General features: G+C 36.0%; 1 protein-coding gene across 1 annotated transcript in view; it reads right to left on the bottom strand.

Annotated features, from left to right (window-relative positions):
* The window catches only part of LOC123547002 (nucleolar complex protein 3 homolog), a 323,445-nt gene extending 309,644 nt beyond the window's left edge, over window positions 1-13,801 (bottom strand). The window contains exons 1-2 of the mRNA XM_053551318.1: window positions 13,750-13,801; window positions 6,893-7,182 (exon numbers count right to left, since the gene is read on the bottom strand). Of these exons, the coding sequence (XP_053407293.1) occupies window positions 6,893-7,182; window positions 13,750-13,758 (299 nt within the window). The 5' untranslated portion in view covers window positions 13,759-13,801. The remainder of the gene's footprint in view (window positions 1-6,892; window positions 7,183-13,749) is intronic.
* Window positions 13,802-18,821: the final 5,020 nt, after the last annotated feature.

Genomic DNA, 18,821 nt, shown 5'->3' with positions numbered 1-18,821 from the left:
AACTGTACATGTCATCCAAATTTCAAGGCTGTATCTTAAAAAACAAGAAAGTAGGTCAGTAGGTCAAGGTCACAGTCAAGTGATCCCTTATCGGTTGGGTCATCAGGTAATTAAAATTAAACAGTCTAGGCAATATGACCTGATAATTTTTCAAGTATTTTTCCTATATAACTCATAATTATAACAAGTGACCCCAGGGTGGGGCCTCTTCACCCCAGGGTCATAATTTGAACAAACTTGGTAGAGATCCACCAGGCAATGTTACACACCAAATATCAAATGCCTAGGCCTTGAACTTTCAGACAAGAAGATCTTTAATTTTTTTCCTATATAAGTCTATGTTAAACTTGGTACCCCCAGGGCAGGGCCTCTTTTCACCCTAGGGACATAATTTGAACAATTTTGGTAGAGAAACACTAGGAAAGGCAACATACTTAATATCAAAAGCCTAGGCCTTGCAGTTTCAGGCAAGAACATTTTTAAATAGTTTTTTTCCTATATAAGTCTATGTAAAACACCCCCCCCCCCCCACCCCCCGGGCAGGGCCTCTTTTCACCCCAGGGGCATAATTTGAAAATTTTGGTAGAGGACCACAAGGCAATGTTACACACCAAATATCAAATGCCTAGGCCTTGAACTTTCAGACAAGAAGATCTTTAATTTTTTTCCTATATAAGTCTATGTTAAACTTGGTACCCCCAGGGCAGGGCCTCTTTTCACCCTAGGGACATAATTTGAACAATTTTGGTAGAGAAACACTAGGAAAGGCAACATACTTAATATCAAAAGCCTAGGCCTTGCAGTTTCAGGCAAGAACATTTTTAAATAGTTTTTTTCCTATATAAGTCTATGTAAAACTTGTGACCCTCAGGGCGGGGCCTCTTTTCACCCCAGGGGCACAATTTGAACAATCTTGATAGAGGACCATAAGATGATGTGACATGCCAAATATCAAGGCTCTAAGCCTTGCGGTTTTAGACAAGAAGATTTTTTAAGTTTTTCCTTTCGGTTGCCATGGCAACCAGAGTTCTGCATGGAATTAAATTCTTTGAATAATTTTGAAAGGGGACCACCCAAGGATCATTCCTGTGAAGTTTGGTGTAATTCTAAACTTGGGACCTGGTTCTTGCGCATTACACTCAGTCTCATGATGGTGAACAATTGTGCCAAGTTACAGCAAAATCCCTCCATGCATGAAGAAGATTATGCTCCGTACAATGTTGTCATTCTTGTATCTGATCTTTGACATCTAAGTGTAACCTTGAGCTTAGACCTAGGGACCTGGTTCTTGCACATGACACTCCGTCTCATGATGGTGAACAATTGTCTCAAGTTACATCTAAATCCCTCCATGCATGAAGAAGAAATGCTCCGGAGAGTCATTCTTGATTTGACCCTTGACCCCTAAGTGTGACCTTGACCTTAGACTTAGGACCCTGATTCTTGCACACGACATACTGTCTCATGATGGCAAACATTTGTGCCAAGTTACATCAAAATCCCTCCATGCATGAAGAAGATATGCTCCAGACAAAGTTTGTGGACGTCGCCCACCATCCTGCAAGCCCGCCCGCCGTTCCCATAATACATCACGTCTTTCAGACAGGCGTATAAAAACCTCATTCTGAAAACCACCCTTATGCTTTTCCAACTCGGCAAGCAGTCATCCAACATGAGGGTGGTAAGAATCAAGTGGCATGCTTTAATTATGGACTTTACTGCTCTTTTTCTATGTAACACAGTTACGTGACTGACTGTTGGTTTGTTGAATAATTGAATTAAAGAGTTCATATATACACAAAGCCAATGTCAACAAAAGTGCCAGAATGTCACAATATACGCCCGTCACAGCAAATTTCTTTACACTAGCACCTGTATTTGCAAATAGAATTTTAATTTTGTTGTTGTTTACAATGTTTTTTAGTAATTATTGTAATTCTTCTGTTTTTCTTAAACCACAAAAAAACTCTTTACCAGGTAGAGATACCTTAAAATACACCCAAAAGAAGATTGAAGATTTTTCTATGTATAATCAAGTAACCCCATGGGGCGGGGTCAATTTGAACAAATTTTGTAGAAGTCTACTAGGCAATGCTACATGTCAAATATCTATGATCTAGGCCTTCTGGTTTATTTTTAGAAAAAAAAAATAAAATTTTCCTCTGTAAAATCAAGTGACCCCTGGGGCGGGGTCAATTTTGACCCGGGGGATATGATTTGAACAAATTTTGTAGAGGTCCACTAGGCAATGCTACAAGTGAAATATCTAAGCTCTAGGCCTTCTGGTTTATTTTTAGAAAATTTTAAAGATTTTCCTATGTAAAATCAAGTGACCCCTGGGGCGGGATCAATTTTGACCCCGGGGGTCATAATTTGACAAATTTTGTAGAGGTCCACCAGGCCATGCTACATGTGAAATATCTAAGCTCTAGGCCTTCTGGTTTATTTTTAGAAATTTTTGAAGATTTTCCTATGTAAAATCAAGTGACCCGTGCGGCGGGGTCAATTTTGACCCCGGGGTCATGATTTGAACAATTTTAGTAGAGGTCCACTAGGAAATGCTACATGTCAAATATCTAAGCTCTAGGGCTTCTGGTTTTTGAGAAGAAGGTTTTTTAAGATTTTCCTATGTAAAATCAAGTGACCCCTGGGGCGGGGTCAATTTTGACCCTGGGGTCATGATTTGAATAAACTTGGTAGAGGTCCACTAGGCAATGCTTCACACCAAATATCTAAGCTCTAGAGCTTCTGGTTTTTGAGAAGAAGATTTTTAAAGTTTTTCCTTTCGGTTGCCATGGCAACCACAGTTCTGAATGGAATTCAATTATTTGAACAATTTTGAAAGGGGGCCACCCAAGGATCATTCCAGTGAAGTTTGGTGTAATTCTGCCCAGTGGTTTTCAAGAAGATTTTTTTACAAATTGTTGACGCATGACGGACGACGGACATCAAGTGGTCACAATAGCTCACCTTGTCACTAAAAATAGAATGTATCCATGGGACACAGATGCCCCCACTATATGACAAAGGACACAAATTTTTTCCTAGGTCAGGGGCCATAACTCCTACAATACTGAATGAATCCGGACGCAAAACCCCAGGTGCACAACTGCACATGCTGACCAACATTCCTGTAAACTTTGGTGACTCGTACGCGCCACACAACATTAAAATGACCAATTTTTAACTAAGTCAGGGGCAATAACTCCTACACGACTGAATGAATCCGGACACGAAACCCCAGGTGCACAACTGCACATGCTGACCAACATTTCTGTAAACTTTGGTGACTCTAGGTCAAATACTTTTGGAGCTACGTGCGACACAACATTAAAATGACCAATTTTTTACTAAGTCAGGGGCCATAACTCCTACACGACTGAATGAATCCAGACGCGAAACCCCAGGTGCACAACAACACATGCTGACCAACATTCCTGTGAAGTTTTGTGACTCTACCTCGAATACTTTTGGAGCTAGGCGCGACATAACACTAAAATGACCAATTTTTTACTAAGTCAGGGGCCATAACTCATACATGACTGAATGAATCCGGACGTGAAACCCCAGGTGCACAACTACACATGCTGACCAACATTCCTGTAAAGTTTTGTGACTCTATGTCAAATACTTTTTGAGCTAGGTGCGACACAACATTCTCGGAAGGACGGACGGACGGACGGAGGACAAACGGACGGATGGACAAGGGCAAATCTATATGCCCCCCCCCCCACAAAAGTGGGGGCATAAAAATTGTAAGTCCACACAAAAATCTTACCAGGTAGAGATAGGTCAAAATACACCTCAGAATTGGATGTAACATGCATGTTGTACTACAGAAAAGTGATCTCGATTTTTCCCTACAACTCCGTCTCATGATGGTGAACAATTGTGCCATCCTTCCATGCATGAAGAAGATATGCTCCAGACAAAGTCATTCTTGAATTTGACCTTTGACCTCTAAGTGTGACCTTGACCTTAGGGACCTGGTTCTTGCGCATGACACTCCGTCTCATGATGGTGAACAACTGTGCCAAGTTTCATCAAAATCCCTCCATGCATGAGGAAGATATGCTCTGGACAAAGTCTGTGGACGCCGCCCGCCCGCCAGGGGCGTTCCCATAATACGTCCCGTTTTTCAAATGGGCGTATAAAAACTAGTAATAATTTTTTTTACCCGATATTTTAATTATATAAAAGGGAAGGAGTTGACTTTTCTACTCGTATAATATCAGGCAATGCAAGAATTTCTGGTACCCATTTCTGGGCCTCTTAATATTCTAAATATAACTTCAACAGTAGTTTTGATGTGCAGAACTGTGAACACAGATGAGTTAAACATTGCCAAAACAAGAGCTGTCACTAAAGGTGACAAATGCCCCCGCAGCGCCTTGACCTTTGACCTGGTGACCTTGACCTTTGACCTGGTGACCCCAAAGTCAATAGGGGTCGTGTACACAATAAGTACTATCAGCATGTGAAGTTTGAAGGTCCTGGGTGCAGTGGTTCGCGAGTAAAGTGCCTTCATGCAAAAAGTTAACGTTGTGACGAACGAACGAACGAACGAACTAACAAACAGACAGTTGAAAACTACTATGCCTCCCTTCGGGTGCATTAAAACTAAGATTAAGTGTCAAGGTTATCTACCAGCCAGCATGGTCTTACTCAACTAAATGTCAGCACTATCAATACCAGGACTACAACTGTTGTCCCACCGCATCATAGAGCATCAGTTTCCATTTCTTTCATTTTTTGCCTAAATCAGTAATTTACAATAAATTTTTCCCTGTTTTACTGAAACCAAAGTCCCCAAAGTCTGAAAAAAATCACTGATACCATCACTGTCTTGTATGCTTTTCTGGCCTAGAGATCTAGTTTTTAACCAAGATGACCCAGTATCAAACATGCTTGAAATTTTTTTGCAGAACAATAGTGCCAGAATGTCACAATATACGCCAGTCACAGCAAATTTCTTTATACTAGCACCTGTATTTGCAAATGGAATTTTAATTTTGTGGTTGTTTAGTAATCATTAAAATTCTTTTGTTTTTCTTAGTCCACAAAAAAACTCCTTACCAGGTAGAGGATACCTTAAAATACACATAACATTTGAAAGAAACATCTATGTTGTACATGTACCACAGAAAAGTGCTCTTGGTTTTTCCCTACGGACAATTATAAACAAGAGTGCCAGAATGTCACAATATACGCCCGTCACAGCAAATTTCTTTACACTAGCACCTGTATTTGCATATGGAATTTTAATTTTGTGATAGTAATTATTGTAATTCTTTTGTTTTTCTAAATCCACATAAAAACTCCTTACCAGGTAGAGATACCTTAAAATACACCTAAAATTTGAAAGTAGTATCTATGTTGTACCACAGAAAAGTGGTCTTGGTTTTTCCCTATGGTCAATTATAAAAAAGTTACAATATAAGTTATTTATAGTAACAACTAAGGGAAGTTGATCTTAAAAAAAAAATCCAAAAAAAAAAAATGTTAGTCCACAAAAAAATCCTTACAAGGTAGAGATAGGTCAAAATACACTTCAGAAGTGGATGAAACATGCATGTTGTACTACAGAAAAGTGGTCTCGATTTTTCCCTACAACTAGTAATGAAAAAGTTACAATACAAGCTATTTATAGTAACAACAAAGGGAAGTAATTCTAAAGAAGGGACCTGCCCATGACACTTCGTCTCATGATGGTGTACAATTCTGCCAAGTTACATCAAAATCCCTCCATGCATGAAGAAGAAATGCTCCGGACAAAGTCGTTCTTGTATCTGACCTTTGGCCTCTAAGTGTGACCTTGACCTTAGACCTAGGGACCTGGTTCTTGCGCATGACACTCCATCTTGTGGTGGTGAACATTTGTGCCAAGTTATATCAAAATCCCTCCATGCAAGAAGAAATGCTCCGGACAAAGTTTTCATTCTTGTATCCTTTAACCTCTGTGACCTTGACCTTAGATCTAGGGACCTGGTTCTTGCGCATGACACTCCATCTTATGATAGTGAACAATTGTGCCAAGTTACATCAAAATCTATCCAAGCATGAAGAAGAAATGCTCCGGACAAAGTTATTCTTGAATTTGACCTTTGACCTCTCAGTGTGACCTTGACCTTAGACCTAGGGAACTGGTTCTTGCGCATGACACTCTGTCTCATGATGGTGAACAATTGTGCCAAGTTTCATCAAAATCCCTCCATGCATGAAGAAGATATGCTTCGGACAAAGTCTGTGGATGACGCCCGCCCGCCCATCCATCCGCCGCCATGGGTGTACCCATAATACGTCCCGTTTTTCAAACAGGCGTATAAAAATTCTGACGCAGTTGCAAATAAACTGGACCAAAATTGTGACCTCTAAAACGTTTACAGTAAAACAGTCAACCACTGATCATGGAAAACTGATCCTTGATTATCTGCCTATATTAACAGTTTACCCCTGTCTTTTGCTCAGCTCAGCTAATAAGGGCAAACCATCTTTACAGAATACTAAATTACATCCTTAAATGCCAGCAGTTAATAGTAATTTGGAATTTTCAAGGCATCCAAAAGCTCTGCAGGGTTAAATTTTGCCATTTACCAACAGTTAATGAATACTTTAATGCCAAAGCCACATTTTTCATTGCCTCTTTGGTCTCCCTTTTTTCTGCGCTAAGCATCATTTTCTTCTAAATCCTGGAGATGCTGTTTGAAGAAAGCATTGACAAATGTTGGACAGACAGGCAATGAATAGTGACTTTGTCACTTATCACTATACTTCACCTTGTGAGCTGAAAAACTGGACACACTGATAAATCCTCAACAATACATCCTCAAAAACTTTTGTTGGAAACACAAAAGTTACGGTTATTTTAAAGTATTGACAAAAAATATTGTACCTGCTTTTTACTGTAGAAATAAAACCACTGCTCGGACATTTGTTGCTATAAAAACTAACATCTTCTTCTCCTAATTCCTCACAAGTGTCCTTTATGTCAGATGCTGCAGCATTTCTACCCTCATTTGTTTTATTTCTAGATTTTTCTAGCCTTTTTTGTTTCAATTTCCTTTTGTGAGCCTCTTGTTTAAGTTTTCCTTGCTTTCCAAGTTTGTTTAAGTGTTTATTTGATAGCTTGACAGCACTGATTTTTGACTTGAATTTCTTCTTCATGCCTTGCATTTTCTTTTTCTGTAATTCCAAAAATAAGTTGTACTACATGTAAAACAAGTGAAAAAGACAAAGTTCCCAACAGGTTATGGTATCCGGTCCACAAATAAGCAAGTCTTCTATAGCAGTGATATTAAAATATATCAATCATGTAAATGTTACAGTAAAACATATTCTGTATAAGTCTGGTAGACAATAAGCCCAAACAATGACATATCCAATTCTAACAACCAGGTTAAAAAGTTTCAAGAATAAGCTATTTATAGTAGCAACAATGGGAAGTAAGTCCACAAGAAATCTATATTTTGTTTTAATCAATTTATACTAGGCACGTCACAAGGTGGAAATGTGCATTTCTGACTATTTCAGGGGCCATAACTCTGGAAATAGGGGGCAGAGCCAGATGAACAAGAGCTGTCGGATGACAGCGCACTCGACTATTCGAAGAATTGATTGAAGAATGGGGTCAAAATATTTCCATAGATTTTCAGACAAAAGAAAAAAATGGATTAAACAAAAAATGTTCCTGTATTTGTGGATTTCGATTAGTCTTGCACTAAATGGCAATGTGTAACCATGATGGCAAATATGTTAAGTAATATGTTAGGCAAAAAATGAACTTGTATAAAAAAATTTAAATAATTTCCAAGTCCAAAAAGGGTCATAATTCAGTCAAAATAGTTGAAAGAGTTCTGTACACTTGCCTACAGATGGAAATCATGTTGATATACTAGTGTTAAAAGTTTCAAAGCCACAGTTCAAATAGTTTTGACAAAAATTTCAAAGTCCAAAAAGGGCCATAATTCAGTCAAAATAGTTGTCAGGGTTATGTACTCTTGCCTACAGATGGAAATCATAATGATAAACAAGTCTTTAAAGTTTAAAAGCCATATGTCAAATAGTCTTGACAAAACACGGACATATACGAAAACAGAACCAATTTCCAAGTTCAAAAAGGGCCATAATTCAGCCAAAAAAGATGACAGAGTTATGTACTCTTGCCTATTGATAGAGACTATAATACTAAACAAGATATAAAAGTTTCAAAGCCATATGTCAAACACTTCACACAAAATATAAACTGGTACGATAAACTTAACCAAGATTTCTATGTCAAAAGGGGCCATAATTCCAATTTCCAAGTTCAAAAAGGGCCATAATTCAGCCAAAAAAGATAACAGAGTTATGTACTCTTGCCTATTGATAGAGACTATTATACTGAACAAGTTATAAAAGTTTCAAAGCCATACATCAAACACTTTACACAAAATATAAACAGGTACGAAAAACTTAACCAAGATTTCTAAGTCAAAAGGGGCCATAATTCAGCCAAAATGCTTGATGGAGTTATGTACTCTTGCCTACAACTGGACATTGTGATGGTAAACAAGTGTTGAAAGTTTCAAAGCTTTATCTCAAAAGACTTTGTCAAAATGTAGACTGGTACGAAAAATTTAACCAAGATTTCTAAGTCAAAAAGGGGCCATAATTCAGCCAAAAAGCTTGATGGAGTTATGTACTCTTGCTTGCAACTGGACATGGTGATGCTAAACAAGTGTTGAAAGTTTCAAAGCTTTATCTCAAAAGACTCTGTCAAAATATGAACTGGTACGAAAAACTTAACCAAGATTTCTAAGTCAAAAGGGGCCATAATTCAGTCAAAATGCTTGACAGAGTTATGTACTCTTGCCTATAACTGGACATGGTGATGGTAAACAAGTGTTGAAAGTTTCAAAGCTTTATCTCAAAAGACTTTGTCAAAATATGAACTGGTATGAAAAACTTAACCAAGATTTCTAAGTCAAAAGGGGCCATAATTCAGTCAAAATGCTTGACAGAGTTATGTACTCTTGCTTACAACTGGACATGGTGATGGTAAACAAGTGTTGAAAGTTTCAACGCTTTATCTCAAAAGACTTTGTCAAAATATGAACTGGTACGAAAAACTTAACCAGGGTGTGACGCTGACACCGACGCCGTGGTGAGTAGGATAGCTCTACTTATTCTTCGAATAGTCGAGCTAAAAACTGGTGTAAAAAAACAAATATCCCCTATGATCAGATCATAGCAAAATAGCATTCTAGGATTATCATAAAAGTTTTGTTTGTCAAAGAGAAGAAAGATGAAGGTACATTATGTACATAGTTTAAAAGATATCTTATATTCTGTCAAAGAGAGTAGTAAAAGATGATCGTACATTATCTACATAGTTTAAAAGATCTTTCTTTTAAGATATTAAAAAAGTCTCTAGCACTACATCATTTCTTCATGTATCTCTAATCAATAATGGGTTGGAAGATATTTCCTTTATCTGATCTTGTTTTGACGTAATACCAAAATTTGGATTTATAAAACAGACTTAGTTAAACAAGTCAACTCTAATGTCATAGTACATGTGCCAATCCAAAAGTACATGTCTTTCATCTATACTATCACAAAAATGACATTTACTGTTTACAATAACGTCCCGTTTCAATTCTCAATGGTGCAACACCACAGCGGAATTTACTTAAGACTGAACGATGACTATTTGGAAGTATAATTTTACAATGCTATTCTACACCAAATTCAGATTTAAACAATGAATAAGTGCGTAACTTATTTCTACCTCTACCTCTGATACTATTTACCGGGTTCAATTTGGACTTCCAATAGTTAACATACATACACATAGACGTTGCTTTAACTGTTGCTAGAAATGTATGTTTAGGTATTGAAATATTAATGTCACAAAAATCATTCAGATCTTGACTAATCAAATACAACTTAACACTATGAAACCAGTTCTTACATCTATTACTTGGCTTAACATTTGCCCATTGTGCGATACGTTTATTAATTATAGTAGCAGTATATGAAGAAATACGAGCCCAGAAATTGCAAACAGATTTCCATTGTCGTACAGCCGGGGGATCCCATCCCATTTCACCATTTACAGCTACATTTGGGGTGTATCTCCCAACTCCAAGGAAGAAACGCATTGCTTTATTTTGAACAGCATTCATACAAGAGTATGATTTTGTACCCTGGACTGGAGAACAAAAATCAATGACTGGCCACACTAAAGAATCATACAATTTTTTATAAACATCATAATTATGTAAAACCTCCAGCTGTTTTAAACTTAGCAATTAAAATACCTAAGGCATGATTTGCACTTTGGGTTACAGCTTTAACGGTTATGTTATAGTCTAAATGTTCATTTAATATAAGACCATGATAAGAATATCTATCAACAACCTCTAAAGATTTACACCACAGTGAAACTCAAAGTCAGTATTGACAAGTGACTTAGGACGAAAATGCATCACTTTACTTTTATTTGTATCAATAATCATATCATTTGAACAACACCAGTCATTAAGGCGGTCTAATAACAAGAACTGTCCATAAGACAGCACACTCCACTATTCAGCGATCTGACAGTAAAATGAATTTATGTCTCAATTAGACTCACTGACCTCTACTTTAAAAGGAAGATACACCAAGATATAAAATCATATCCAGAAAGCGAAGATTGCTAAAAAAACTTTCAGTATGAAAGGGGCATAATTCTGTCAAAAATACAATTAGAGTTATGGGGATTGTAACCACATAGGCAGATGATGATTATAAACAAAGCTTTAGTAAAACAATTTAACATAAAAATAATTCCAAGTATAACAACTTGGTGACCTTGACCTTGGGTATAATGGGCCCAGCCCTTGCACATACTTTGTTTGTATAATGGATAATGTTTATGTAAAGTTATAGTAAGATATAAGCAATAGTAACAAAGATATGACAGAAAAACAAAGGTTGCTGAAAAACTTTCAGTGTTCACGAAAGACCCTGAAAATTCACAGGGGTCTGGTAAACATGATTTTTTAACAGGACCAGATAATATTTTACCAGACCGAATTCTTTTTAATAAATTTGATATGTGATCTTTAAAACTGGTCTTTATACATACATGTAGTCTATATAGACAGCATTACACAAATTACATCCCTTAAGTTTATTTCCACATATTAATTGAAATAGATTTCTGACATTTAGTTTTCAGGCTGTAAAAAGTCTCCCCGTACTTGGATTCAGTGTTGTTATATTTTCTGGTCCTTTGGGATCATGGAGTCCATTCAACATAATTATGTGTAATAGAGTCCCGCTGGAGCAAGAGGTGTTGCACATTTCATTACCTCTCGTGAACAGACGCAACATTAATAAAAACGAGTCTGCTGTTATTCTTCTTGGTTGCATTCTTTGCTTCCAAAGGATCGTTTTACAGATTTTATTCATATTCATTTGCTGTATCATCGCTGTCTTTTCCCCCACAAGTCTATTATTTGCATGGAGTAACGTTGATGTTGACATTGAAAGAGAAAGATGACCTCGGAATTTCTGGGAATTCCCGTCTGGTTCCCGCTTATATAAATCGAGAACCATCCACGATTAGTTGGAACAACGCATCCAATGATAACGCTCGTTCTTAAAATTGTCGTGACGGGTTTCCACTGTTTCTATTTTAAGGACCAATGAAACAAGCGCTTACTAAAATATAGTTTGACATCAATTTCTCGAGATTCCATGTTATAATAATAATGAAAGTCAAACTTTAGCGAAATTGTGGAGGACTTTCTTCTTACTTTATCATATTGACCTGCAATTTTTATCAGACACTCGGTCTTGTTAACTTGATATATCATGGCGGACTGGATCAAAATTTTTTGGACATGTCCCACGGCTTTCGCAACCTCTGAACTAAGTTCAGAGGTTGCGAAAGCCGTGGGACATGTCCAAAAAAAAACCTTAAAAATAACCTAAGTATAACACCTTGGTGACCTTGACCTTGGGTATAATGGGCCCAGCCCTTGCTCATACTTTGTATGTATGTTGGACAATGTTTATGTGAACTTACAGTAAGATATAAGCAATATTAACAAAGATATGACAGAAAAACAAAGGTTGCCAAAAAACTTTAACATTAAAAATAACCAAAGTATAACACCTTGGCGACCTTGACCTTAATAAGGTCCTTATGTATAATGGGCCCAGCCCCTGCACATACTTTGTTTGCATGCTGAACAATGTTAATGAGAAGTTACAGTAAGATTAAGCAATAGTAACAAAGAAAAACAAAGGTTGCCGAAAAACTTTAACCAAGAAAGGACACGCATACATTGAAGCCAACGCCGGGGCGAGTAGAATAGCACCCCTATTCTCCGAACAGAGGAGCTAAAAACTGTAAATCATGTTCGGTTTCAGCTAATAAGTCAATATCATCAGCATAGAATAAAATACATATTATGTCTTCACCAAATGATATTCAAATACGAACATTAAAAAAGCAATCATGTTGTAGCAGACTTACAAAAAAACAAACAAACAAAAACAGAAAATCCCTTTTTTTTTACGAAAACTTACTGGTTTCGAAGCAGTTTCCATCAAAAAATGAAGGTTTTTAAAATATCTTTTTTCTTGAACGTTTCGGTTCCGTAAAATGCTCCAAAAGAGAACACCTTAGCTCTTCTGCTTTACGAAAACATAAATATCAATAGTGTCTAGCGCACGTCATATCACACAGAGGGGCTCCAAAAGGGGTGAATAAATAGGGCTGAATCGGTTGACTACAGAAGCAGTTTCCGTCATCAATTTTTGTTTTAATATTTATGTACATTTTTACACTGAATACTTAAAACTATAGAAAAGCATCATCCGTGTTTTTTTTAATATCTTTCTGATGAAATTAATTAATACAATTTTAAGAAGTTTAAGGGTTCAGGTGTTAAATTAGGCTTGTTGAAAATAGGAGGTAAAAAAAAAGAAAGCAAAACCTGAGACTCGAACTCGCGATCTCATGCTTGTGAAGCAGACGTTCTACCGATTGAGCTTAATCGGCCAGATGACATTATGGCGGCAATTTAATCTTATATGCACATATATGTGATAACACATAGCATAGCACATAGTATGTGACCAGTTATCCCCCTTGGATAAGAAAATCTGGCAGGGGTAACCTGATCATCTACATTTCATATTGATTTTTGCTCTTAACTGTGAAAAAAAAAATATTGCTGATGCACAAAAATGACTCATTTATCTTTATTATGTATTTTTGGTAAATCATCTGGTTTCGACTGCCATAAGGAGGAACTTTCAACTTAATTGGGGATTACAGAGTTATTCTTTGCGCATTCGCATTAGTTGCACATGAAATCCCCCATGTGCGGAATGATACTATACTAGCCGACCGAAACTGCTTCGAAACCAGTATGTATATTTTTTGCTTTAAATATACTTATTTGAAAAAAATATGACTTAATTTATGATATTTTGAATTTTTTTCAAAAATACGTTTAAAAAAGGGGGACGAAATGACCAATTTGAAATCGCCGAGTGGGACGAAATGACCAAATCGGGGACGAGTTGACTGGGGGACGAGTTGATTGTAAATCTGGGTTTGACAATTTCCACAACGGAAGATTGGGAGTTTCCTTTAAGGTATTGATCAGATTGGACTGGACCTGGGTGCTTTCAATATAAAGTGCAATGGCAATAACATTGACATCCTGGACCTGTATAAAATTCTCCCACGTGAATATTTCTTACCACTTTCATTTTGTCGCTGTTATACCCCGTACAATACGGTCTACTCTGGACTGGCGGAAATTGGGATGAAAATAACAGGTGCGCGCTTAGGTAACAGACCTTGTCGGAGACCGCAAAAATCAACTAAAACAAGATTTAGCTGACCAAAAGGTTCCTTCTAGCGCATATGAAATATTTTTTAAGGGATCTGTTTTAAGCATCATGTTACAGATGTTTAAAATAAAACAATGATGAAAATTGGGTTTTGTTAGTTTAGGTGCATTCTTAACTATTTAGAAAGATAAGATAAGATAGATAAGATTTATTTTGAGTCGGCAAGACAATTACAAGTAACATAAGTTCTGATGAGTTTTTTTAACCGATTAATAACAAGTGTAGGTTAACAAAAGTAAATAGGCTACAAATAAGAAAGGATAATTTACAACATAAAATCTACGAGAAACTTTGGTTTAAACCCGCTTAAAAGAAGAATCGGTTACAAGTTGACCAGGATTATGGGGCAAAGGTGCCATAGTTAAAAATATCTTAAAAAATCAGAATATCATTCAAATCAGATTTGAAATGACCTGATTAGCATCTTTTTCATAGAGTAACTCAATAATCATTAATTGAATGGCAAAAGAGTTACAGATTTATATATTATGGTTAAAAGTAATTAAGTTTAAGAATTAACATATAAACACGATGTCAGAATAATTTGTATATCTGATATACTGATAACGTAACACATAAGCACAGATAGTGATTGACTCCCTTTTCATGTTGTTGTTGCTACAATTATTGTTGAATTGCTGTAATTAATAGAATTTGGGTCATTTGTGGCTGATTTGGGTTCATTATGTGAATGACTGGGTCCCAGCTTCGCACATTATGCCATATACAAAAATTAAAGGGAACCAGATATTTTATAGAGCAGGTACTCGTTGTAAGACACAATGTATAAATTTGGACCAATCAGAAACAAGTTCTAAAAATAGCACGTCTGCTGGGGTATAAATAGGTAGATGAATGATAGAGAGCTCATTCGGTATCCAGCGGTTGAAGAAGACACATCGAGGATTCAACTAATAATTTATCCCAGTACCTTGAGAAGGAGACTATTGCAGTCACCCTGTCAGGGCGGATAAATTATTAAAAAGAAGACTTTGGAAGTTCTTAGACTAAAGAAGAGTAGCAGAATTTCGATAAGGTTTCGAGCTATAGAGCCAGCGCATAGGAGCTTTACCTTAAAGGTAATTGAATGCTATAGACGATAGCATATATAGGCTGAGCATCGGGAAGCTGAGACAGAGATCCAGAGTTTGGTAATCTACTGAGATAGTAGGAGAGTTCCAGCTTATAGACGGTTCAGCATTATTGGCGAAGTACAGCCAAGGCATCGGGGATAATACCTATATGGTAGTTGAATGCTACATATGATAGCATATAGACGCTGAGCATCCAGGAGTCAGGGCAATCATATAGAGTTTGAGAGGACAGAGGCCGAACATCTATGCGATAGGACTCGTATGTTGTTGATTCAAAGACATTGTCTGACGGGAACTTCAACAAAAAGACCAGTCAAGTATAGAGTCTCCAGCCTATAGGAGTTTGAGTTAATTGAAAATTGTTAGTTTGAAACTTTTAGTGATTTGCCTGATCCCTGAAATTGTATAGCTTATAATAAGAAATCATTTACGAATCATTGGTACACGAATCATTTAGGCAAGGTAGCCAGAGGAAAATTCTATATATGAGATATTTGGTCTCACCAGCTCTACGTTTTAACAAAGGACATTCTACATTCGTTTGTCAGCTAGTCTAAGACATAGTCACCTTAGCGATTGGACCCAAACCATTGTTCAAGATACTCAAGATACTAAAGGCGTAGGCACTTCCCTGGGTCATATAACCAGTATCCTGACACACGACATATGTAACAGGACTGTCAGCACTTCAACAAATAAGTCAACACTTAATCAAATCCTGTTATCTCCCAGGTTCTCTGTTATATATTACTGCATACTTAGATAAAAGTACAAGAAAGGATCAACTGGGTTCAATCAGCTTTTATTTATTACAGTACCAAATCACAGCATTTTATCAAAAGTATAGACCTTATGTAACTAACAATACATGTATATGGCTAGCAAAATTTATAGTGTAAAAGAAAAACAAGAGTAACATGGCCAAAATAATGGGGAAAGTTATTTAGAAAACCCAGATCGAAAAATAAAATATCCTTTATTTATTTCTAGAAGTGGCTAAGCTCTGACAAAAGGTAGAAGTTACCTTGCGAGTGTCTGTGAACTAGCAAACTAAAATGAAAAATATTGCTCTATATATACCCTGACATAGCCCGAATGCATGAGAATTTCATGCTCAGATATTCAGTAACACACAAGGGGTATACATAAAGTATTTATATAGTACAAATTAAACCGATAAATGTACTACAAAAGTAGAGGGATTAACATATATGAGATAGGCTAAGATAACGATTGAACAACCCACATTCAAATAAAGTGGTCAGTGTAAAATGTAAACGCTTCAGTAATAATACATATAACTCTGTGCTGTAAAACAAGTAAATTTTGTGATAAATCAAATTTCAGCAAGTACTGTAAACTTTTCACTTAAGGAAATAGAAATTACTGCATTATATTAAATCAAAGTAAGCATAGTTTGTCATTTTTAAATGCAGAATTGGCCATTCCTGTCACACTTCACCTTCCTTAAAAGAACAAAATTACAATTTTGTGATAAATATTACTGAAAAAAGGCAGGAATATAAACAAATTATATGTAATTTAACTCGAAACTGCAAAATTTCAGTTAAACAATATTGAATGTTAAAAATAAGTAGCTAATATTTTCTGAAGAAAAAAGTATGGCTGAAAATATGATAAAATATTGATTCAGTAGTTAAAGTTACAGATATAACTTGTTAGAAAAATCTTATAAGTAGGTTTTTCATAAATACAGTATCCAAAATAATGTTACATCTAACAAAAAAATGCAGAAACTGATTTTGTTAGCGGTACGGCCAGTCCACACGCGCATAACTCAATCAGTCTATGGAAATTGCATAGATTAAGATCTACAGTTTTTTTTTATTTTGCACAGTAGTCAAAACATTAGACTTGCTTTTCTTAAAAAGAAAACAACAACAAAAGTTTACCATGAAATGGAAATACAACATTTTACTACAGAACTACATGAAGATTATTCGACACTATAAGTGAAATAGCCTTTATTATGATTACTAGATACAGAATAAACAAAACTGAAAATTTTAAAGTTAAGAAAACGAGCTGTTTTTACCTACAAAAAATTTTTTTATTAAACGTCAGCTTCAGCATATGAATTTTAACATAAATTTCACTGAGTACTAAATTTCAAAATTTTGAATAAACTTCCAGACCAAATATATAGTATGACAATAATTACTGTTTGAAACCATAAAACTTTAAATTGACAGCAAAATTTTAACCATATTTTGTCAACTTGAAAAACATTTACTCTTTAAAAATAATTTGATACGACATGTCATCTTTAATACATAATTAAACTTTTTAGAACGTTTATAACAACCTAAAAACCTAGTTAAATCACATTATTCTGTATTAATTTCAAATGTTCATTTCGTTTTGTATTTCTTGCCAAGAGTCTTTCCATAATCATCAAATTGGATCACTTCGTCCGCCGAGGTCACGAGTGCCTCTCCGGGTGTGGGTGCTTGGCGGCGCTTTGTTGCCAATCTCTCCCAGTGGTCAACCCGGTACGGAAGAACTCCATCAGGGTTGATGTAAATCTTGTTGGCTTCTTCCTCGGTTTGAAAGTGATGTGGGGGCCAAAATTGTGTATTTACTGAGATGCCTTGCCGCATAATCTTTGCGCCTAAGTTTGCGTGCGCAATCAGGGCAAGTGTACGATGTTTTCGTTGGTTGATGCACTTGATTCCAGTGCCGAAAGAAGCATTGGAAACTTGCATACTTGTGAGGACCACATGCTTCCACAGGACATGAAGTAGGCTTATTAGGCCACACAGGCCTTTCTTGGTTTACAAAATCTTCTAGACGCTCCTGTAATTCAGCCATGCTGAAATTATATAAAGGCATTTTCCAACATTAAAGTAGTGTTTAAATAATGGCTAAGAACGACCCGTAATGTATGGACAGATGGACATACATGTTTTACTTGACTGATAGTAAGTTGTTAAATGATTTACAGCGGTTTGACAGAGAGATTGATTGATTGACTGCTTGACTGATTGAATGATTGATAGATGGATAAAACATTAAGTCAAACTGTCATTGTCAAATATCCTAGCCTTGGCAATTTTAGTTTCCAGGATAACCCCCATCGCTTATGAATAGGAAAATAAAATGAATAGCATGCTGATAAGTAGAGTTAGTTCTTTTTCAACACTGCTTTCATTATTTTAAAAATTGTCCGTACTTAACAATGACACCAAGAATTAACAGGTGTTTTTTGCATCGTTAACTTATAGTGAAATATATTATACGAATTCTTATATTGAGAAAACAGTCCTACAACCAAACAATGAAATTTCCAGGATAATTAAATCCCGAAGATACAGGAAAATATATGGATTATATGTTGACAGTTCAACAGTATAACCATACATTTCATCGCAGTGATATGTAATAAAATTTACACATAAATTTTCAAAGATCTATGTTTCGACTGAAATAAGTTAAATACAAATAAAAAGTATATCCTGGAACCGGACAATATAAATTTTCCAGGATAAATCCCATTAAAGAAAATAGATTATTTTCTAGGAATTGTAAAAGTGACAAAATGTGTCAATCATCAGGAAATCCACATTTCCTTTGTTATAGTACAATTAAGTCTGTACAACTATATTGTCCATATAAATCTATTTGTAATAAAGAAGTATTTCAATTCAATATACATTGAAATATAAATTGTTTTCTCGGTGAACAAAACTGGTAAATGTAGAGCCATTAGTTTCATAATAAAGTATGTTTATCATCAATACGTTTGCATAGCCACTTCCAGAGTCCAGGGAGGTTTCTGTAAATTTACTTATCTTAAGATAGGGA

This window comes from Mercenaria mercenaria, chromosome 9 (genome assembly GCF_021730395.1).
Source record: "Mercenaria mercenaria strain notata chromosome 9, MADL_Memer_1, whole genome shotgun sequence".
In the NCBI taxonomy this organism is placed as follows: domain Eukaryota; kingdom Metazoa; phylum Mollusca; class Bivalvia; order Venerida; family Veneridae; genus Mercenaria; species Mercenaria mercenaria.
This window is presented reverse-complemented; position numbering and strand designations above follow the sequence as displayed.